This window comes from Protomyctophum bolini, assembly GCF_963924005.1.
Source record: "Protomyctophum bolini genome assembly, chromosome: 7".
In the NCBI taxonomy this organism is placed as follows: domain Eukaryota; kingdom Metazoa; phylum Chordata; class Actinopteri; order Myctophiformes; family Myctophidae; genus Protomyctophum; species Protomyctophum bolini.
This window is the reverse complement of record NC_137868.1, coordinates 25427285-25451965: the sequence shown is the minus strand read 5'-3', so window position 1 is coordinate 25451965 and position 24681 is coordinate 25427285. Positions and strand designations below refer to the sequence as shown.

Genomic DNA, 24681 nt, shown 5'->3' with positions numbered 1-24681 from the left:
ATACATGTATATATATGCCCGGCCTGTTAAGTGGCGCTGTAGCTGCCACAATGAACCAAAGAGAGAAGGCACATGGAGCATGCGTAATGCGTATGCAGTGCCCTGCATAATTTTGCTAAATGTTGTTTACAATTTTAGAACCCTGCTACATATGCGTTACATTTATTTTTATTACTTTTCAATTTATATTGCTGTTTGTTCATGGTAGAATTGTTATTGTGTAACTGGGGCGTCAATCAACCTTGACAAGGTTAAGGAGGAAACAACACAGAGAGAGACTGGAGAAAGAAAAACGAGTGGACAAACAGGGACATAAGTGTTTAAATAAGTTCTGCTGAGTAAAGTCCTGTTGCATATCAGAGGGTAGCCACAGGCTGTGTGTTCAGTTTGGTTTTTATGTTAATTTAGAACTGTGAAGAAAAACAGTAAGATGTCTATCAGCAGTGTAACCAAATGAATGCTAAGCTAAAAGCTAAAAACAAGCAGAGCTGTCCACAAACACTGGTGAATGCAGGAGGAGAAGTGTGTTGGAGTATATAGCCTATATGTTCTTGCACCAAGTTTCGAGTGAGTATGATCACCACAGTATTGTATGTGAGAACTAAAAAAAATTACAACATTTGTTGTAAAAGATAGAAAGTTCATTAGTGTGTGGGTAGGCTGCCGAGCTAGCCGGCCTTTGTCGCGTGTCACTCCCCATCTCTCTCCCCCTTTCCTGTCTGTCTACTGTTCACTATCAATAAAGGCATTAAAAGCCCTAAAACAAATTGTTCAGTCTAGGACCCGGTTTAAAAAATTTGCTTATTTATTCGGTCACCCAAAACACCGGATCCGTGTGGACGAAACGGCAATACGATTACAAACTTTTGGGGATTCACCTAAAAATGTCTTCGTATGGGCAGCGTCCAGACGCCTTTTGACACCTTCTGGTCCAAACGTCATCCCCGCCGAGATCGCCATTTGAAACTTATTTTAATATAAATTGATTATGGTTCACAACTGTGTTCTCTACACGCTCGTACAACTCCGGTTTAGTGTTCCGCTTATGCTGTCTATGGTATCTTGGATTCTTCTTTTTGGATCAAAACAAGTTTGATTTGCGCCTCATTTCTCTAAACGATATAATCCCCGGTTACAAAATGCATGTTTTGGGTGAATTAAAGAACATTCGCGGGACCCTTTACAGCGATAATACACTCCCCGACTCTCGGTTTCTAAGTGAAACGGCTTTCAAACTAAAAAGGTGTCCACAATAGAAATGCAATGTGTGGCAGTCCTGGAGTACACAATTCAGACACCAGATGGGTGTGTTGACGGTAAATGAGTGCTGGGATCAACCAAAAAATAAATGTTCAAAGCACGATGGCATCACTGAGGGAAATAAAGAACCTGTGGCCAATAGTTTAATCAAGCAAGTGTGTAGTCAACAGACAGTCCTCACAAGTGCAGTAGCACTAAAGTAGAAGTGTTGGTGTTTGCGTTTCTACCTTCATGGCCAGGGCGATCAGCGATCCCTCGGTGGGCTGACCCATGAGTGTATTGTTCCTGATCAGAGCGTCATTGCACACACAACCAGCCTAGAGAAACACAAACACACACATTAACAACACAAGAATTTACATCAACCTTTTTCAGGCCTTCTCTTAAAGAACATTTTCATTCATTGGGTACTAATTATACAGCATTTTATAATTTTTTGGTTTGGTTTGGTATGCTGCAGTTGTGGCTTCCTAGCCTGGTCACCATGACTCTGGACTGTGTCCTTTGATCTTTTGTGCGTAATATGTGTATTAAGTGGATTTGCCAGTAGGATCCTATAATGGTTGATATCCCCAGCTTTAATCATGATCCAGGGATGGTGGGGATTTACTGAACTTACAATTGGATAAGATTCACGATACTGGGTTCACAATACAATTACGTACTAGTACATTATTTTTTTATTAAAAAAAAATAATGACAAACAAAATGAGATCCTACAAAGAATGGTTCAGGTCATGGTTAATGTACTCTGTTGTACGAAGATGTCGTGCATTGAAAATAACAGATCTACAAGCTCACAACGTGATGTGATGAGACTCACTTGTAGATCGGCTATTTTAAGGGTGTAGGTTTCCTTTTTAGGCCATGAGATCACTCATACTGTGAAACTTTCATTTCTGTAATCTAAAGTGCGATTCCCAGAAGTCAATATGACATGAAACTTAAGTCTCACTGGAGGCACTCCTCATAAACAAACATGGGCCTCCCTCTGAGTTCATGGGCGGACAATAGTAGGATCATTAACAAATAATCTAAACTGGACAAACAATGCTGTGATCACAACTTTACCAATAATAATTCCAATAAGTCTAGCTACCTGGTACGTGGAGTGGCTGTGTAGCTGTGTAGTCAGGGGCATTCAAATAATTACACACTCTGGCTGAGCAATTACCGAAAAATAAATGAAGCTTTCCCAGACCTAGTCATATACAGTATAGTAGCTCATTGATGCTGTACCATGCAGTCAGCATTAGCCAGACTAGATGATTCGTCCTCAAAGCAACAAAATAATATTAGGACTCATTTTGTTCCATAGTTTCCTAAAATACATATTCTACTTTTTCTTTTGTTCCCAGAGCTGCAGTAGAAACGCTCACCTCTACTATTTTAGTGACAGAGGGGTTAGAGAAGCCGTGAACCATCTCTCCATCCACTAGCACCTCTCCTGCGCCATTGTAGCCAACACCCGTCACCTGAGGATGGACAGCTTGGTCAATAATTGAACAATGAAATCACCTGAGGATGGACAGCTTGGTCAATAATTGAACAATGAAAACACACTGCCCCAAAGGTAAAATATCAGGTATGTCAACTGGTATTAAATTACTTAAAAATGCTGTGCTGGGTCAAATATATGGTGTCATTGTTGACATTTTCTTCCCCATTATTCCAATGTATACTCTATTCCGCTTTATCGGGTAATGCAACACAAACTGTTCCCTTGGAAGTGGAAGTGAGTGTTTACAAAGAGTAAACAGTTCTCACCAACCTAGGGCATAAGATCAACACAAAGTCAACATTCAGTTGTTCTCCCTTTCAAGTTTAACGACATGAACTTCATGAATTTAAAGGCATGAACTTCTACGTTTTAAGTCTGGTGGACTGTATGTTTCAAAGTGAAGACAAATGAGATGAGACCTCAGCATGGAACCCATCTGATGTGAACAGGTGAGTAACAGTCATCTCATTCTTGGTCAAAGTGCCCGTCTTGTCTGAGCAGATCACATTACAGCATCCTGGAAGAAAAAATATATACACATCACTATAAATATAATACCCTTCAATCTGTTGAATAATCCTCTGTGGGTGAACGCCTCAAGTCATTCAGGAAACCATTTTCCACAACCAATGAAACATTGATTCACATAAACCATGACTGTCTCATTTTTCCATTTGTTCATGTGAAACTTTTGGCAAACATCGCTCTAATAGCACTATGGATACCCATCACCTGACTCAATCTCGCCATTAGCCAACAGCACTGAGATGTGGTTGCTTACAGTGTAAAGACTAGAATCTACTGTGTTATATGTACCAGGAACATACCAAGGGTTTCCACAATGGGGAGCTTCTTGATGATGGCCCTTTTCTTCACCATGCGCATGACGCCCAGAGCCAGGGTTACGGTCACTACGATGGGCAGACCCTCAGGGATGGCAGCTACGGCCAGGCTGAAGAGGGAAGGAAACAGATCCACAATCAATGCAGTTTGGTACCAAAAGGCACAATATACACACAGCAAGCAAAACATGAGTGTAATCTTAATAACAACCATAATATTTGTTAAATCAAAGTACAAAACAAGAATGCAGGGTATGGGCTTTTAACAGACTGGCCATCACAATAGAACAGAAGGAACCAGGATTAAAGCTCAACTCAACTTGACAGGTATAAAGAAGTGGGTGAAATTATTTGCCGTAAAAGCTCTACTTCTCCAATGCCGTTTCAATAAAAGTGGAAATAGATGGAGAAATAAAAAAAATGATCAGATATCAACCGCTGCATACCTCACACCAATAGTGAACATGTCCAATGTCCGTTTTCCTTGGAGCCAGCCCACCAGCATGATCACCCCTGAAACATGAAACATTTGCATTTTAGTAGTTAACCGACAAAACTATAAATAGGCCTGGGAGAAGTCACACACAATGACACAATACATTACAAATATTAATTTTAGAAAACAAACATTGCCATTTGCCAACCTATTATCCCAAAGGAATATAGAGAGAGCTGTTTCCCCAGCAGGTCCATGCTTTTCTGTAGAGGTGTTTTAGGGGCCTGGATACAATAAATGATAACGGTTATTTCTAACAACACAGTCAAACATTGCTTAACAATAACTCAACAGGTATAATGGGTTTTGTCAGGGGTATTCTGGGGTATTCAAATACATACCTCCTCTGCTTGCATCATCTTAAAAACCTCCCCAAATTCGGAATTCTCTCCAGTTCCTATGACGATGCCCTGGAAGAAAGCAAACCAAAGGGGGACGAAACCTTTTGGTGACCAGCATAACAAATATTTCAAATGACAGTAAAGACAAAATATTTACCTTATAGTGTTCTAGTTTCAAACCAAAAACACATTATACAAGTAAGTAATGCCTACTGTCTTTAGTGTTATACATTTGCACAGTACAAGGTCTTGTTGTCCTTGTACTGTGTGCGTCAGCATGTACTATGTTACCCTGTCAATATATTTATGCACCAACATCACCAAGCAAATCCCTGTGTATTTATCAAACATTAAGAAATTGAAAGCAAAATATACAAAAGCAGCATTTAACGTAAGAAGAGAAGCATATCATTTCCTGAGAGAGATGAAACCAGTGATTATGCGGTGTCGAGGCGATGTGAGATTGTGAGGTGTTGTTGGTACCTTGGCTTTGCCGCAGCGCACCAGGGTGCCCATGAAGGATAGGTTGCTGCGGGAGGCCGGGTCCCCATTAAGGGCAGCAGGCTGGGGAAAGGTGGACTTGGGGCAGGGCGCCGTCTCTCCTGTTAAACTGGACTCATCCACAGACAAGTCAGTCGCCTGGCAAAGGGGCACACACAGCATTGAGATTTCCCATTCAAAGTTAGGGGTCCCCTTTAGAGGTTCCAGGGGATCCCCAGCAAAATGAGTTTTAACACATTAATCCCATGTTATACTTAGTATACTGTATGTTTAAATAGCCAATTTACAAGTGCACTGTGAGCCATTATATCTGCAATTTTTTTAAACAATCTTGACACAATTGCATATAAATGCGGGGGAGCTATTAAGAAACACTGTTATGTAGGACAACTGTGTTGTGTGTGCGTGTCAGTACCTCAAAGAGGCGGAGGTCAGCTGGAACCCTCTCTCCCACAGACAGACACACTGTGTCTCCTGGAACCAGGTCCCTGGCTAAAAGGTGCTCCAGTTTCCCTTCTCTTATACTGGAGGATGAGCATGGAGGACAGAGACAGACATGGATGGAAAGACAGAGGAGAGGTATAATGGTAGGAATGGAGAGGAGGAGATAAGGAGAAGAGGTTTTGGGTTGAGACATTTAGTAATATATCTCTCCCTCATTTTACGTTACAATTGTATTAGATGCATTTACCTTTATTACTCGGTTTATGACTATGACAATGTTATTGACACAGAGAGAGACTCACCAGTAGCATTCTGGAGGTACTAGTTTTCCCAGCTCTTCCAGAGACTTCTCTGAACGGTACTCCTACACAATAACTCAAATCAGACATCTTCCATTTCATAGTTTAAATTAAATCAGCTTAAAGTACACACACAAACGATCACAGTATGCAAGGATTCACACTGATTGTTCCTATTCATATTTCATGAACTCCTAAAAGATCGAACATTTATGAGGCCATGATAAATGAGCAGAGATGTTTGTTGGTAGGCCATGTGTTTCCAATGCACGCCCCCACATATACATAAAGACACATACAGACCAGCCAAAATATTTTTGAGTACCACAATATTGCAATGCGTTTTGCTTTACACATGGCCATTTTCCCCACTCACTTCCATATCACTACATTTTATTCAACATAGTTTGGCTTTTAATTTTTTTGAAATTGACATTTTGTGATGATAACTGATAAATATCATCAATCACAATGTTATTGATACTAAAACGTTCCAGTGTCATTATTTTCACACACACACACACACACACACACACACACACACACACACACACCTTACCTGGACAAAGGCGACTGTTACAACAATTATAATGGCCTGTCAGAAAGAGAGAGGAGAGAGAGAGTTGAAGGAGTCTGAGTGATCAGCAAAAGGTACACCTATAGTAGTCAAGTCTGATCAAAACCAATGACATGTGCTCATCAAAAGAATCCAGAACAATCAAGCACAGGTCACACCCATGCGCACACACGCACGCATGCACACGTCTTATTCTGTATCTTTGCTGTCAGTTTCTGTTGTCCTGGAAATGTCCATCAGCACTCAACGTACAAAACATGAATTTATACTTTGCTGAAAATAACACATGGCGACATCGTGCAACTTTTATAAAGGCTTTACTACAGCATGTAGTAAAGCCTGTCTTGGCCATCCATGTGACCAAGACAAAATGAAGAGTATTTGATTCATGTTTTAATCAGTGTAGGCGTATAAGAGAACAAAAGATCAAAAGGCTGAAAGAAAGACCAAAGAAAAAAGAAAGGGTACGGTAAGTAGTGTACTGTTGCCTGAAAATGACTAATCAAAAGAATAAAGAAAAGTGAACAATGTCGGGTGCACATACCACAGTGATGCTACAGGCATCATCAAACTGGTGCATGAGAACGCTGATGACTGCCGAGGCCAGCAGCAACATGATGAGAGGATCTTTAAACTACAGAGGAAGGGACAAAGGAAGACAGACCGATAGAGAAATGAAGGAGAGTTTTTGTGTGTGTGTTGGGGGGGGGTATATAGAAAGATAGTAGTGGTTGGGAGAAAGAGAGTGGAGACGTTATGACATAAATTAAACTGGTTAGCTTCAATAATGCAGAATCAATGTCAATGTGACTGATACTATGCTGCCCCTGTGTGTACAACTGTGCGTGCACATAATTTGTCCAGTCAATACGAACTTGACATGTCAACAAGCTCAGAAAAGGTGTCAATCATTCAGTGAGCCATTGTTGAGCACATTCTTTCAGTGATCCAGGCCAACAGGTCCATGGCTATTTTCAGCAGCACGCGTTCAAATGACCCCATTTCCATACTAACAACAGGATCGAACAGCCCAACCAACAAAGCGCTTCTACTATATTCTTCTGCAGGAGTGGCAGCACTGCAGTTCGGGGGTTGACACTAAGGTCTCAGAGGCACTTGCCCATCGGTCATGTTCTACTTGCCCTCAGCTCATGGCCACTTGCCCCCATATTGTACATTTTGCATTACTGTTCATTTTACCTTATTTTTGAGGGGCGCTAGCCCCTCCTATAAACAGGTTTAATGTTTGTTTTTCCTTAGACAAACATTAAAAACGCCATTGACAATGGACAGAGTTTAATGTTCGTTTTTTCCATGTTTTTTTTGTCCTCGATGTTGTAAGATGCTAAGAGCGCCCCTCACTTCACACAGGTGTGATTTTTCACTTTCTATTGCATGCTTGAAACGTTTCCTTTCCCAGTTGAAAACAATGTTTTTGTTTAAGTCACAGGAATCGGCAAAAGTAAACAATCAAGTTATGTAAATAATAGCATTTTATTTTAACAATAATTATAGAGGTAGCTCTCTTCATGTTGTTCTTCCATTCAGAGGACACCCCTCATTACTGGAGGTGCCACTTTGGCACTTCACACAGCCCATGGGCTTACTATCGCCGTGAGATGAGTGTTGAATGACTGGCAACCATTAAACAACGACGACGTTCTGAAAACACAATTAATAAGCCAACCAGTGGTGGTATTGTTGACACTTGGCAGACAGGCAATGTATATTGATGTGTTGTGTGCTCGTTCTGCCAGATTTACTTTGTGGTAAAACGGTGTCGTGTGGCGAAAACAAACGATCCACAAGTTCACGGCGCATCCTATCCCAAGCGTTGTGAAGTGTGCTACATCGCCGTACGCCGCAGAATCGCCTTGACTTGGCTCGGGCCGAGCCAAGTCAAGAGATCATAACTTTTTTGGCGACTCGCGAGGCGGGTTATGGCGTAGGCATGATATCATGTTTAGATTGTTTACCGATTGACTGAACTGAACATACCGGTCAGCAATGTTGGAAACTCGACAAACTTTCCGCTGACGTCGTTCTGACTAATATTTACTTTTTCTATCGTCACGTTTTCTCTCTCTGACTGTCCGTAGCATTTTTTACCCTTTCCCCAGGCAGTTGGCCTGTTTTGTGGGGCTTGGAAGAGAGGCAGGGAGAGAGATAGAAAGCAGGGAAAGACGCGGAGGCGGAGCGCAATGACCACATTTAAGACAGATATATCTCGTGTTGTGTCTATAGCGAACCAAGACGGTTGTATCCCCACTCAAAATGCACAGTTGCCTCGATCGGGGCAAACCCGGTAGCAACCTTCACCTGCCCGACCATTTTTTTACACTTACCCCGGGCAATCGGGCAACCGTTAGTAGTGTCAAGCCCTGAGTTATTTAGTCATCTTGTAGATATGTTTAATTTACTGGTAGAAAATGTAGTCATAGTATCCAGGATGTGGGTGAAAAAGATCCACCACCACTAACCAGCCAACTTTGCATTTATAAGTCTATATTATGACTTTATATAAATGCATCATGTCTGGAGTTCTGGACTGGTACATTTTGAGATATTTAAACCACTGGAACCTGTAGAAAATATAAGTTTCCTTTCATGGTCATAAAATCCATGCAACTAAATGGTGTTGATTTCCTGTTCAGAGTAGCATCTGCATTTGCGACTACTGGATCATCAGATATGTGAAGCTGGTGTGTCAATGCCAGGCTCATTAGCAGAAAAAGCAGACTGATAGACATTCTAATTTATGGTGGTTACGTAGGCTGAAGTGCAAGCAACATTTAGTTCACATTCTACAGCATGTAATGTATTAACTACAATAATAAAAGTTCCAATTCCAAATTGCTTATTATCAAACAATGTCTACATAATGTTTCACTTGTTGTAACTAACTGTGAGACAATAGGAGGGTAAAAGAAAAAGACAAAAGAAAAATAGGACAAAGCCCCCTCTTATTTCAGGGAAGAAAAGCCAGTCTCTCCTGTGCTTCTCTCATCTCCCATTCCATCCTTCCAATTTCTCTCATCTCTTGCCCTCTTCTGGTGGCTGTGCTATATTTAACCTCTCTCTGTTCTGCTTGTGGCCACAGAGGACTCAGAACAGCTCACCACCATAGAACACATCTCTCCTTTTTCATCCTTCCCCCTGGAAACCAACACAATATTTGGTAGTGTGTCCTTGTCAGACAAACACACCAAACTCAGGGGTTGCCTGCGATTGCCTGGGAGTAGCAGAGATATTTCATCACCACTGGCCAGATTGGCTGAAGAAACAGCCACTTAAAACATTTTGACCAATTGATATTATAAAAAGAAGCAATGACTGATTAACTGCCGAAGAAGCTTGTAAATTAAACTACTGGTGTGGTGACTACTGGATCCAGCCTGTCAGATATGTGACAGGTGGTAATTCCACACATTCAATTTGTATCCACCATAGTGATATATAGTAAGTGGAGAGGAGAGTTTGGAAAAGAGTCTGGGGAAAAAGACTATTCTCGTCACCTCAGGAATTGACCTATGCCTAAATCCCACCCCCTTAAGCTACTATTGGAGTTGACTAGTGACCGCTGTCAACGCTTAGAATTAGAATATAATAAAATAATATAACTTATATACTGTAAATCTATGGTCAAAACAATATCCCAAGAGGCTGTATTTTACACATTTGGAGTATACAGTCCAAATGTAATCTAGAAGACATCAAAACATCCTTTGTGTCATGGCGACAACATAAAAAAGAAATCACCCCATTTCCCAGCCTCCCAGTATCATTTTGTATCCAATGCACATCTTTACACCATTTTCTATATATATATATATTTATGAAGGCCTACTTCTTCTTTCGGAAATTGTGCCATTACTTCATACATGGTATGGTAAAACAGTAGTTATCTACTCAGATAGTTAGGTTAAGGACAGGCTTAGTAATGAGCACATCGGAATGGTGGTGTGTCGAAATAGCAGGCTTTGCGGTGAATCAGTCTTAAAATGGTCTTTAAGACTGTAACCTTCTTAATAGGTTTGATTTGTGTTGTGGCCCTTTAAAAAAACATAGGATTTAGTACCTGGGAGATGTATTTCTTCCATAGCGGCTCCTCCTCACTGATGTCAAACTCGTTCCAGCCATGATAAGCCCTCCGCCTACACACCTCCTCCTGGGTTAGACCTAATTGCAGGTCAGCCTGGGAAGAAGACACATTGCCACATCAGCATATGTGACAGCGAATGAATTTTGATATTACATTTATTTGAATGGAATCTCAGTACACTCGTTTCTGGAATTAATTTGCTACAAAGGATCATATAATTAAGCTTTAGTGAACTCTGACATGCTGATTTGCGCTGTTGAGCAATAACAATACTGCTTTTAGTGTGTTCCCCTTAGATGGTGCCTGAGCAGTAGTACTGAGAAAGCTCATCATTTTAACTTTGTACAATTCTGCTTGGCCAGAATATAAATCAAAGGAGCTACAATCAATGGTTTGCCAGTGGTGAGGCCAGAGTAGATGGTATAACAGTCTTAACTTCAAATCAAATTAAAACAGTCTGCTATGTGCTCAGGTGGCAGAGACGTAAAGTACCTGCCCACCACCATGGAGACTAGGGGTTCGAGACCACCATATGGCTTGCCGATAGGGATGTGAATTTTCAATTCATGCATTAATTGATACGTTTTGATAAGGTTATCGAACGATTAGCTAGTTAGTTAGTTAATAAAACATTTTTTTGAGAATCTTAATTTCCCTCAATGTCTAACATACAAATCTACATTTTGCTGATATACAGAAATAATACAAAAGGCCTATTATATTTATATTTATTTGACCATTGACGATACAGGGCCAGGCAATGGCATCATTGTATGTGCGTTCCTCTGCCACACTCGCTCGCACAGACAGCATTACATTCACAGAAAACCACCCAGTGATAGCACCGCATAATTTTTGATTAATTACGATTAGTTATTAACTGTTAACGACTACCGACTAATTTCTTAACGGCGATCAATCGATTAACTATTAACATCCCTACTTGCCGAGCATCTATACAAACACAACTGGCTGTTGATCTTTGTTAATGCACGTACTCTTACATTGATTGATTGATTGAAATATTTAACAGTTTGCAGAATTACAGTACATTTCAAGCACAACTCAATACAAAGACTGTTAACTGTGAGTGGACGACCGAATAAAGCATTACACTTGTGATACAGGATGGGACGGCGCCCGTCAGTGGGGAATTTAGACAGGTGCGCTGGCTATATGACAATCAAATTTAAAAAACGACCATACTTTTGTTGTGTATTTGTCCAGTGAAGATCTTGTTTATTAACTGATAAATAATGTATTTAATATATTATACAAACACCAGTTTTAGTACCAGATTTCAGTATTGGTCACCATGATGCTGAATATTTGCTCATGACTCGTAGTCACCAGCAATGTGACAGTTATGTAGGATACAGTTTTGCACTGCACTTTATTCACATTACTTCTATTACCTATAATACACTTCTGCTCAGGAGCAGATTTGAACTAGAAACACATTAAGTGTTTCCAAACCTGCCGTTTGTGGAGTCAAACAAAGTTATGAACCGGAACAGAGAATTGGTATGCCAAATTCTGGAAACCTGGGACTGCAGACTAGCCTATTTGCTGCTGTTATTGTTTTAACAATTTCCCCTCAGAAATCAACAATGGCTAAAGTTTGTTGTGTTATTACCTGGAGGATACACGCTACTTCGTTCACAGGGAGTTCACTGGCTTTCTTTGAGGCTAGTACTGGGACCATGGTCTCATCTTCACTGTAGGGTTGTCTCTCGGAAAGCTGCAAGACAAAGACAGAGCTCAGGCAAAGTACCGGTATTTCAATTTCTGTGAGAAAAACAGGGATTTACAGTTAAATTATGTAGTGGTGCTTCTCCTAAACAGAAAACAGTACATGGGAAAGTGACACATCAAGTATTCTAGTAAATGGTGTAAGGTTGGACAAAGACAATTTTACACATTTGTAAGTAATGGGTATTTGTACTAGATCATTGGTCTTTAACAGGGGGTTATTTGTTTTTGCAGTGTGACCCCAGCTGTGAGTTATGGCTCATCTGTGTCACAATATCGTTTACCGATTAAGATTATTGAAAAGTGCAAAAAAAAAAGCTGCGAAACCTTAATTTTAGACTAGTTGTTTATTTACAAAAATATGTATTTATAATATTTTGCATTGCCGTTTGTGCCCATGTAGTTTTTACATTGAGGAATACAATGAGGACCTTTTTTTTCTTGAAAAAAGTTTACCATGAACTTTTGATCTCAAACAGCACTGCTACAGAAAATATTCTAAAATAAATATATGACAAAATACAAGTCAAGCCTCATAGTCTTGACTTGTCAAGAGACTATGTGTGTGTAATGTGTAATGTGTGTGTAATGTGTGTGTAATGTTCAGACGCTGTAGATAAAAAACAACTCAACCAAATCTTTGGATATGAATAATATAAACATTCACCAGTCATTTTGTTAATATTTTCCCCTTTTTCACCACAGATTTTTAGCCTGTCATTTTGTCAATATTGTCCACTTTGTTTCCCCGTGTCTCCGTTTAGCTACTGGGTCAAGAGAGAGCTGAATGTGACAGCAAACCAAAACTGAAAAAATAGTGTCATAAAAAGGTGAAAAATATATTTGCATGGAGATAGGAGTGTCCAACTACAAACCATTTCGCAGCGTAGCTGACCAAGGAAAAGCGCATCAGCCTCGTATTCGCAGGACATTCCGAATTTTGTCCGAGAGTTCAGACAGTTTGCTCTCGCCCAGATCTCGATTGGTGTCAAATATTGGAACCTTTGCAACAGAGACGGTATATATACGAGTGTGTCATATATATCCCCTGGAGGAGGACTGCTATGTAAGCTACTCCGGCTGCTGTCAGTGTCAAACTCCAGAGGGCTGATACTACATAATAGTATTTATTTTGTCACTCTTCAGTTATGCCCCGTGGGCAAGCTACAATGCAGGTGAAAACGTTTTAATACGTTATCAGATTGGGAAAAAAGCTTTACCCAATCACGTAAAAATGAATGGTTACACACCAGCATTAAGAAGCCCACTATTCAGACGAACTGCCATTTCGACACGCTCATTATTAACCCAGTCCCTAACCGCATAAGGAAGCCACGTAGTCGGACCCTAAGCCAGGGGTGTCCAAAGTGTAGCCAAATGTGGCCCTGGGACAACTTTTATACGGCCCACTCTTCATACCTGAATGGAGGGTATGCGCATGCATAAAGTGAGTGCCAAATCGAGTGGCAAAGTGAGTTTAATATCGTTTAATACAATCAGATAGGACTTTTCTGTTTGGATGTATGGGCTGTCACTTGCTGGCTATGGCCGTTTTTAGCCCAGAGGACTGTTTTTCGTGCAAAACTAATGCTTGGAATGGATTTAGAATCATGAAAAACCCCTAGTTTGACATGTCACATGCTACTTAAAGCATAATGAAATTTGGAGTTTTTGCCTTATAGGTTGTCTATGGTGTGGTCACTGGTCACATATAACTGGCATTGGAAGAGTTATCATACCAAAATATAAACTAGAGGGTCACCTTAGGTGGTACCAATTCATGAAAATATCAGTGTTGGCCCCTGCACTAGTAGTTCAATATTGAAAATGAGTGGTATTCCCCTTTAAGATATTAAAGTTAAAATAATCACAATTATAGAATTATGACCATTTTAATACTTCAGAATGATGTTATTAGTGTGTTTGAGAAGACATGAAAACAAAACATTGAAAAGACAAGTCAAGGGTATGCGGGATGCAAGAATTTTGCATCAAACGCAAGTGCAACACACAGACTCACACAATCAATCCTTTGTTCCAACTTGACATACTGTAGATATAAGCCCACCACCAGCAACTAATTTACCTACTTTGATTAAACTGCAGGGTCTAGTACTGGTGGCTGTTTGCAGTCGTTTTCCCTGACCACTCATCCAACAGGCAATGGTAGCCGCGAAGATAAGCCGATCATTAGCATGAACCAACTCCAAGACAACAGCAATGCATTCCAGTGTGTCCTATCCCCTCTGCAGTGCCAGTCATCACCTGTAACTCTCAAGAACACTAGAGAGGGCTACAGGCAAAAGTGGCATCGTGTTCTTTTGCTCCTGGATACACTGACCGTCCTATTGCCCTATTTGAAGGAGACAGTAGAAGGCATTGCATACGATTAGGTTCAGTGGCTGAAAGGATTGTTTCTGATTAAGAGTGACACAAGCTTAAAGCTGTGGTACTCCTGCAGTCTCTGCTCTCTCTTCTCCACTTGTTATCAATGAACACACACCTTGTCTGATTAAAAAGTGAAACTCAATCCCCATAACACCCAAAAAACTAAATCAGACATGTTTTTCTCCACTTTCTCCCCCTTTTTCATAAAATAAATAAATACAATCTTAGAGAGGATAATGGTGTAGGTCAGTTTATGGTGCAAGGGCTACATGTGAGTCAGGACAACCCATTTCCTCTGCCTATCTTACCAATCCATGGAGAGATATAGCAATGCAAGTGGTTAATATGGGGTTCGAAATACTGGCGGGCTGTCAAGAGGAGTCAGTGTGGAGGATGTGTATAAACTTGTGATACACATATATGACTGACAGTACAGAGCACAATAAAGGGTTTTCAAAGCTGCTGGCAACTTGGAAACACCAGCAGGGCAAATCCTTTGTGGCACCCACAATACACTGGGCTTTAGCAGTGCCATGAATACGGTAAAATGGTTGGTGGAGGCCGATATGAAGATGGAGCCAATTCTAAAGAGTTTCGTGGTGGATCTGGATGTAGACAGCAAGAATGCCAGTGTGGCTGGACAGGCACTGGACATGTGCCTCATCTTGGTGGCTCCTGATGCCCACAAACCCTGGAACCGCTACAAGGAATTCCTCCTCTTCTTTGAGCAAAGGCAGGTATATAGATACTAGATAGTATGCCATTTGCCTACAAAGACAGCAGGTTTGGGTGTCTCTCCAGGGCAGCAGCAGTCCTAACTCCTAACCTACCACTTTGGCCATCTGACAGAGATCTTCAGCCAGAACCCTCACATAAACAACGGCCTCATCAGAGAAGTGATGGAGCTTCCCTACCTCAAGGTGGTCCTCGTGCCATGGTGTTTGCTTGCCTGGGTGTGGCACTTGGTGGAGCCCTTCTATGCCAGAACCATAGAGAAAGATGCTACCCATAATCAGCTCAGGGAGTTCTACAAGGGACTGCATAAAGGCTTGAGCCAGCCAATCAGTGACAACTACACAATGTTCACAACACTCGAGTATCCTGGAGTGTCTGACAAGCTTTTTAGAGGAGGTCCTGAACTCAGTGTCAGACATGGCTGCCGAACACTTGGAGGAACTGAAGAAGCTGACCAATCTCATGCAGCCCCACATGCAGACTGCCCTGGCCAGGCAGAGGAGGGACTATGGCATTGATGAGGAGACCTTCCCAATGTACTATCCTGTCAGCGAACAGGCAAGCAAGATAGATGAAACCCCTGTGCACAACATTGGAATGGAGAGACAATGTGGCAAGGTGGACTACAGACTGAATAAGATATGCACATTAAACACAGTCAGCAGGTCAATCATTTTGCAGAAGAGCCAGGAGCTGGACAGATTCCGTCCTTCAGAGGTTTCAAGGTAGTAGTGGGACAGACCAGAAACAAGAGATGGCTCAAAGACAGGAGAGGAAGAGACTAGACATGCTGGACACACTGAAGTCTAGAGTTGGCCCCTTCACTGAGAGGGTTAAGTTGAGAAGTTCCTTGTGGATGAACAACAATGCAAAGCAGCAGAGGATGAAGCTGGATGTTCAGTTTGTCAGAGAAAGTACCACGCTTCTGCCTAAAGTCGATTCTATCTTCCGAATGAGTGCCCAGTAGGAAGAGGAGGATGAAAACAGCACAGGAGTTTGGAGATGACCTCATGTCATACGACCTGGGCAAGAAGAGTGTCCGAACCACACTGGAATATGGACAGGAGTGACAGAATAGCATAAGAAAAATGTGAGCTGCTACTTAAGACTGAAAAGCTAAAGTTCTTTTCTTCTTTTGTCAGTGTGACTGAATAAAAATGACCTGTTTTGTATTTGAAATACAATTAAATGTTCAACAAAGTATTCCAAATGACTTAAGGCTTTTAGTATTAGCAGTAAGACTGCATAACTGGTGGAACAGCCAGTTATTTTTCATTTTAAATAGGAATGGGGGATTATTTTCAAGATACAGAGTTACTTTGAGGTGTAACAGTTCTTCTATTTATAGTGTTTATTAATTCCCAAATAGGTTTGAAAGTATTTATTCAACAGCAATTACAGCATACAGTAAGAATAACTTATGCATACCAGGTGGAATGGGCAGAAAATTCCCCTTTTCAAGTTCAAGGGGTGGGGGGTTATTTTCAAGATACAGAGTTACTTTTGGTGTCAAAAGTCTTGTATTTATAGTGTTAACCAATTCCCAAATGGGTGTGTTTTTTTAACTTAATGATTATCCCCCCCACCCTATGTGAGGCCAATAGTAGCCCCCAGCAGCTATGGGTACTGGGCAAATGTCCAAGAGGTTCAAGATGAGTAATAAAGCTAGCTGCTTTCTTTTCTCTTATCTCTACCCTCGTTCCCTTCTTCCTCAAGTGTATAACCTTTCTTCCCACTCAGCGGGGGTTAATTATTTTCAGGCACCTATAATTAGATCCAGGTCAAACTCTATTAACGATCTTGGCGACAGTGATGGAGAAGTGCCAAACCCCTGCAGGGAGGGCCACAGCAAAGTACAGATGAATAATGTCACTCTGCCTTTAGAATGCACATCACATAAAGCAGATAAGAGCCAAGACCTGTTTCACTATTGCATGAGCGTGATATACATGCTAAGTGAGCATTAAGGCATGTCCGGTACATGGAGATAACTTAGTTACTTTATGACCAAGATTACAGGTCAGGTGAAACTGGCTGAAACTACTGCAAGCATATAAACTATGCTCTTAGTGGCACTAAACATTTTACACTTGGAAGTGTCACTTTTACACTTTCTAAACTCAACTACCACTGAATAAGAAGTTTCATGTTGCCATTGTATTATGTATTACTATTGACTAAATCACTCACTCAAACCTATTTGATTGGTTTAGATCCATTAGAACAGTTTGGGTTATGTGTACAGATCCTCATCACATGCAACAAGACAACGCACACAAGCCATGCACATGCAATACAGCTTCACATGACTTCACAGCCGAGCACAAAAAAAGGCAAGATGCCAAAATACACAGTGCCGGGTCTGACCTAATAGATTTCATGATATTCATGGACATGTCTCGGTACTGAAATGTAAGCCAGTTTAACAACTCCTGAGCATCTGGTTCTCAATTGAAGGTTCTCAAATAACGGACACAAGTAAACTTTCATTGCCTGAATTCTAACTAAAAATCGTGAAAATGCGGCACAAATCTTTGAAAATGTAACAATCTTTCAGAAGACTTTTTTTTTATTTCGACGTCAGGCCTAAATGGGTTAATGTAGGCTACTTTCCAGTTTTCCAGAATTATTTTTAGGTGCAAATGTGATTGAAATAATTGTCCGTCCGGCGACCGTACACGCCACGAGCGTTAATTTTGTGAGACTCAGTACTTTACATTAATTTAAAATGTTGTTTGTGCCATGAAAGTGAATAAAGTGAATATGGTTGGTTGGTATGCAGCACTAAAGCAATGAATGCATGCATTTTTGGAAATTAGGCATTTTAAATAGAAATAAAATCATCCACCTGGATGAATGATGCATCATCAAATTAAAAGTTTGATGATTAATATTCAGTTATTCACCAATGTATTTCTGTATCTTTATTTTACTTTTTAATACTACTTTTAAAAGTATATTAAACTTAAATACAACATAGTTACATTCATCTTTAATTCTTTAATTGAACTAGCAAACAATAAATAAACTACATGAAATCAATCAAATTATTAAAAACAGGGTTATAAAAATAATGTCAAGCACCAAATGATATTGCTCAAATTGTTATAATTGCTGATACTGATGTCGTTAAAACTCTGACTCAATTGGCTAACACTGCAGCTAAGGAGGAAAGGACAAATACCTAATTTATTATCGAGCAACAATGTTAAGTGCACACTAGAGACAGTTTGATCAGGAGGTGGTTATGAACAGGAGGTCGTATACCTGTTACTGCAGTGCAGCCTAACTACACCAGCACCACCTTGTGAAAGTCCTATCAATTTTGTGTCAGAAATCACAATTCAGTCAAAATGATCACTGAAGTCTACAATACAAGGAAAACTTCCTAACCACAGATTTGAGACCTGACAAGACACGTCGCGTACGCACACACACAAAAAGGTGTTGCCAGTAATGACCATTGTGTGAATGTTACAAGTGAGGGATGGCTACTATTATTCTATTATTACTATATATATTTATTTATTTTTAATTATTATTATTATTTATAATCCTTAGGTTTACCAATATTATTCATATCTTAATTTCTGTTATTTAAGATCAACTGGTAGCTTCTATATAGGAAGGCCACTCGATAAGTCCCTTTGGGGTTTTTTGGCACTTCCAGCACATCATTTATGTAACTAATCTTGTTTCCTATTGAAATATTTGCTTTCTGTATTTATTTTACCATATTGTTGTTATTATTTACATATGTGCAAATAAACTAAACTAAACTAAACTACTAGGCTAGCATAGGGAGATCGCTGGTCTGCCTGAGGTGGTTAGAAATACAGACTGAGAAAGAGAGACAGTTAGAGAGCTGGTGATGCCAGCATGGCCACAAAACTCCCTTCCTCCTTTTGGCAGGTACACAACAAGAGCAAACATACAGTTTCAACACACAGCACACTTGAGTATACAGACAAGCGGACAATATTTGATAAATTCTGACCAATAGATATAGTTTGTATTATGGAGAAGGATGTATCAGTTATTTTATGCATTTTCCCCTTCTTCTGAATCTGATGACATATTCGTGCAATATTCCTGCATGAATCAACATTCTGAATCTTACCGTGGAAAACAAGGATGCATACAGACTAAGGCTACCCAAGTCTCAGTATCCCAGATAAATATCTAATCTCAGTATCTGAAAACACACCATCTCATTCTGTTGCTTTAAATGATTCTTGCACTCATTCATTGCAGGCAACATAGCACAGGCAACATAGCACATAGCATTTGTGGAAAATACTCCAACTCAGAAACTTGACCTTCAAGCTTACTGCACTAGTTGGCTTGTCTTTAGTGCAGAGATTTCACAGGTTGGTGTAGACTCAATGGGCAGAATCCAGGCTGAAATCTATATATGGCATGTTCGGAAGCTCTTATATGGTACATTTGACAAGTTAAATTATTAAAAAATAATGCCTAATTTAAATGATGGGAAACATAAATTATTTTTCATTTCATTAACAATCAAGACTAAGTAGGTACGTCAGCAGGTAAATTCTAAATAGGTTATAATATATATTCTCTATTGGGCACTGTGGTGGCACCGTGGCATAGAGGTAAACTTCCACCCCATCACTACAGGAACTAGGGGAATCCAATGTGGTGCCTCCGGCTTGCCTGGGCATCCTTGCCTGGGCAGTCACTTGCACCAGTGACTCCTACAGGTTGGTAAAGGGTGACAAATTAATTGTGTATGGGCCGCCTAGGCGGAGGACGATGTTTCAATACTGCCCCTAGGACCAACCAGTTCTTATTGCCCTTTGTAATTTGACAATCAAATGGAAGTCTTTCTCTTTTCTCTTTCTCATCACATGTTCACTTTTCAGCCTGGCCACCATTGTTTAAGTTTATGTTGTGTTTCCCATTAAAACTTCTTGCATTTGAAGACAGTGTGCGGGAGTTTTTTCTTTCAGCCTGGCCACCTACAACAGAGTATGGACTACATCCATACCAATGGCAAAAGGTTAAGAAAGGAAACCAGTTTTTGTAGCCTACATTCCTCAAACATTTGTTTCAATAGGACAGCTGAGTACTAGTAGACAAACCTACAGTACCCACACCATGCTAAATATACAAGATGTGGACTGGAGGTTTACCATTAGTTAAACTAAATATTGGGTGTAATTCTAGGACACATGATCATAAACATCTGTCACATCAGTCCTCTGTACTCAATAAACCAAACTTCCTACAAATCAAAGGCCTGGCTGTCTGTCAGTATAGTAGTACCCATTTTAGATAGTACACAGAATAGAATATATGCTGAATGGACACACTGCACAACCGCATCCCTCTGAGAATATTCTGGATCGTGGGTGTGCTCAGAAGTAATAATGTATTTGAAACTGCTTTTAAATTATATAGTAAAGGAGCTAATGCTCTCACAAATAACTGAAGCTGCCCCATCTTGCATCAAGTCTGAACATGCTGTGTCCATCATTATAAAGCACTGTGGGCTCCATCATCACTCACAGACTTTAAACCCCATAGGGAGATGGTTAGAACCAACGTACACGTACACCCACATACAGGCGTCTTAATAATGCCGTTCAGTGATGCTTGACAACAATCAGTTGACAACAAACTCTTGTCTTTGTATGGCTACATACATGTTATGATTCCAATTTCAAAAATCAGGATAAAAAAGTAATGCATGATTGCAAGGCAAGTTTATTTAAAGAGTACAGACACACGCAAGTAACACCGGGGCGAATAAATATAAGGATATAACGTTGAAGCTATAGCTAAATGGTCAAATTGGCTGACAACAAGACAGAACGCTGCGGACTATAATTAATATTATTCATGAATATTCAATCCTATAGGATATGGCGGCACGAACGGTAGCATCAGCGATAATGTAAACAACAACAATGTCACCGATATACTACCCAAAGTTAGCTGTGTCTAAAGCTAACGTTAGCATGATAGCCTCGATCAGTAGCTTTGCTAAAAGATGCTGTTATCGCTGCGGAAGGAAGTTCAATGCAATGGGTTAAATACCACTATACATATTTAGTTAAAATAGGCCGTGGGAAAAAAGGTTGTGTTTTTAAAGGGCGCGGTTTTAATGGAAACGTGGCAATAACACAGAAACTTACCAAAAGCTCCCGTTTCTTCAGCATCTTCCGTAAAATCCTGCCAGTGTGTCGTTTTGTCTTTGACGGTCGGTAGGTCGATCGCTCGGTGGCTCTCGGTGGAAGAGGCGGAGTCAGGTGTCATGCGTTGGTCTGGTCCAGAGCCATGTAATAGAAGGGTTACGACATTGAGGGGGCAGAAAACACAGTACTCGCGCGAGCCCATAGACTCCAATGCATTCCGGGTGTCCCTATTTGAAGCCTTCAAATAGGGACGAACCAATAGAAGCCTATGTAGAAGAGTCGCCATTGGACTGGCCCCATGAAGTAAACGGAGTTTGCGTAACTCTTGTCTGTCTATACTCTATGGCTCTGGTCTGGTCTGGAGAGGTCATTGGGCAATTATTTCACAATATCGTGGTATTTTTGGGTTAACGGTTTTTTGTTAAACGGTTAAAGCATTACATTCTGATAGTAATCTCTCTCTCTCTCTCTCTCTCTCTCTCTCTCTCTCTCTCTCTCTCTCTCTCTCTCTCTCTCTCTCTATCCTGAGTTCTCTTTCCTGATTGGATAAAATTGATATCCACTATCCAGACCTAACTAACCTAACCTAACCTAACCTAATACTATCACTTACATACATAGCACTTATACTCTACCTTTAAAACAGTGATTCTCAAACTTTTTCATGTGGATACAAAATTTGTGTTGTTAAAATATTTCAAAAATATTCAAAATTGATTACTTTTGTTGACACATGCGCACACAGTGTTGACAATTCACACTCACAGGAAGTCAGGAATCCACAAGTATTCTAACTACTACTACTACTTGCTCTCACAACTACTAAGGTTGTTATGAGAGCAACAAAGTAGGCTACCTACCGGTATGTTAATTAATTGTGGAACATAATAATTCATGATTATTCTAGAATAGATTACCTATTAGGCTATTATGCTACAACAAAAATAGATATGTTCCACAATTTTGTGACACATTGACCGCAAGGCCTACAATAAAGAAACATAACTAGGCTATATGTGTTTTACTTTCAGTTCCAATTCTAGAAAGTTCTTGGTACAAAGACATCTGAAAAAAAAATCTGACAGCAGAAAGAGTAGCCAAGTATTCTATTCCTGCTGCTACTAAATCTAATACAGAATAATGGAATTTCCTTTCTTAATTAGGTTAAGTATCTCACACTCAGTCATATGACTATGACACGTGGGGCTAAAAAAATGCAGTGGCATATTTAAGTTCCCAAGTTTCACTTTTCCCGTCATGATTGAAGGCTAAAGACATGGCAGACAGTAGCCTAATATATTATACAATAATTGTCAGTGATGCAAAAGACCAAATACAAAGAATGTGCCATTATTTGATGTTTTATTTATATTCATATTTTCTTTTTTACAATGAACATTTTCATTGACCAGTGACACTGATTAATATAGTATGATGTTGTTAAAGCATATAAAAAGTAATGGTATCTAAACCATGTAAAATGGTACTATGTTATGTAAACCATGTAAGGTGCTATACAAGTATACAAGTATACAACACATGAAAAGAAGAAAGCCAGCCAGCAGCTTAGCTAGTGCAGATCCATCATTAAAAGAAGAATAACAGCAGGGTGGCAGGAGCAGTGGGAAAGGGAAAAGAAGGGAAGGCATTACTTTAAAGTTCAGAATAGTGTGCAAAAAGATGTATGCTACCTGGGGGCAGAGAGATCAAAGGCAGACAATGCAATGGGTCTGGTCCACAAGATTCAATACACCACCCAGATTCGGCACAAACAAGGGACTAAATTATTTTCGCTCTTATGCCACCAAAATGTAGAATGCCCTACCAACAGTCAGACATGCAAATTCCTTGACTCCTTCAAAACTGCTCTCAAAGGGCACCTACGGACGGCAGCAATTCGAAACTGGCCTCCGTAAAATCTGAATCCCCCCCACCGCCCACCCCTTTTCCCCCTCACTGTATATCTTTTCCCTTTTTACCTCCTTTATGATGAATTCCTGTTCTGTTCTTTGACTATAATAGTCATTTAGAGACGTACAAATAGACACTTCTATATTATAGAAGTGTCTATTTGTACGTCTCTAAATGTTTTGATGAATTGAACAAGGTGGACCCTCTTGTAAACAAGTGTAATGCTTAATTGGGTCGTCCACGCAACAGTCTTTATATTGAGTTTGTGCTTGAAATGTACTGTAATTCTGCAAACTGTTAATAAATATTTAAATCAATCAATCAAAAGACAGTAAAAGGAAAGAGGAAAGAAAGAGGATGGATTGAAAATTTAAATTGATTGATTTTCTTTTTTCACAGTATGCAGTCTGCAGAATGGGTACATTTCAAACGAAAGCACAAGTCAATACAAAAACTGTTACTGTGGACGGCACCATGATTAAGCATTTGTTTACAACAGGGTCCACCATTTTCAATTCATCAGAACATTTAGAGACATACAAATATACACTTCTATAAAAAACAGGAAAATATCATATAAAGGAAGTAAAAGGGAAAAACATACAGTGAGGGGAAAAGGGCGGGGGGACTTAGACTTTATTTATCTTGTGGACCAGACCCATTACAAGATGTTGTACGTCAACCCTAAGCCATTCTAGCCTGTCAAAATGGGCAGGGTGAGGTGGGTTCAGGGAGGGAGGCCTATAGTAGCCTGACCAGTTTGTTTTGGAAGTCTAGACTCTAGAGCCTTATTTTAAGGGCCTTTGTGGCTCCTGTTAGGGTCTTCAAGGTGTTTTTGTTGACCTGTACAGTTATCTTGTTGTCCTGTACAGTTATCTTGTTCTTTGGTTGACTTTTTTATTACGTTGGTGGCTATACAGTATCTTATCATCTGAAAGATTTGCCTCCAGGATGGAAGTAATTGTAAGTAATTTCATCTTTTCGTGTGATAATATTATTGTCAGTCAACCACTCTAACCAAGAAGCCATCTGCCTTGCTGAGATTACTATTTGATCCAAAGAGAATTAATTCAGTTTTTCCCAGGTGTAAAGATAGTTTGTTATCAGCAAGCCAGGTGCAGAGTTCATAGAGCTGAGGGCCTTTTCAACCTGCAGTTTGTGAGACCAGTGCAGAGTCATCTGCGAACAGGAACAAGTTGCAGTCACAAGCTGATGTCATGTCGTTTACATAATTATATTAGGAACAGTAAATGTTCTCTTTGTGGAACGCCACAGCTCACTGGGGGGGGGGGGGGGAGAGATTTGCAAATCAGACGACACATGGTGAGGCGGGTGACCGGTCTATCCCACAACGTTGGTGGGATTCATAAT

At 40.2% G+C, this 24681-nt stretch overlaps 1 protein-coding gene across 2 annotated transcripts in view; it reads right to left on the bottom strand.

Annotated features, from left to right (window-relative positions):
- atp2c1 (ATPase secretory pathway Ca2+ transporting 1) overlaps positions 1 to 21453 on the bottom strand; it is a 34797-nt gene extending 13344 nt beyond the window's left edge. Inside the window, exons 1-16 of one of the 2 annotated variants that reach the window (XM_080768150.1) lie at positions 21400 to 21453; positions 14206 to 14468; positions 12000 to 12104; positions 10340 to 10456; positions 6806 to 6895; positions 6244 to 6279; positions 5688 to 5749; positions 5357 to 5465; positions 4924 to 5079; positions 4441 to 4509; positions 4248 to 4323; positions 4050 to 4116; positions 3589 to 3713; positions 3181 to 3278; positions 2640 to 2735; positions 1488 to 1577 (exon numbers count right to left, since the gene is read on the bottom strand). In XM_080768150.1, the coding sequence (XP_080624276.1) occupies positions 1488 to 1577; positions 2640 to 2735; positions 3181 to 3278; positions 3589 to 3713; positions 4050 to 4116; positions 4248 to 4323; positions 4441 to 4509; positions 4924 to 5079; positions 5357 to 5465; positions 5688 to 5749; positions 6244 to 6279; positions 6806 to 6895; positions 10340 to 10456; positions 12000 to 12104; positions 14206 to 14268 (1359 nt within the window). In that variant the 5' untranslated portion in view covers positions 14269 to 14468; positions 21400 to 21453. The remainder of the gene's footprint in view (positions 1 to 1487; positions 1578 to 2639; positions 2736 to 3180; positions 3279 to 3588; positions 3714 to 4049; positions 4117 to 4247; positions 4324 to 4440; positions 4510 to 4923; positions 5080 to 5356; positions 5466 to 5687; positions 5750 to 6243; positions 6280 to 6805; positions 6896 to 10339; positions 10457 to 11999; positions 12105 to 14205; positions 14469 to 21399) is intronic. The other variant, XM_080768151.1, reaches the window with a different exon arrangement.
- Between the last annotated feature and the right edge of the window lie 3228 nt (positions 21454 to 24681).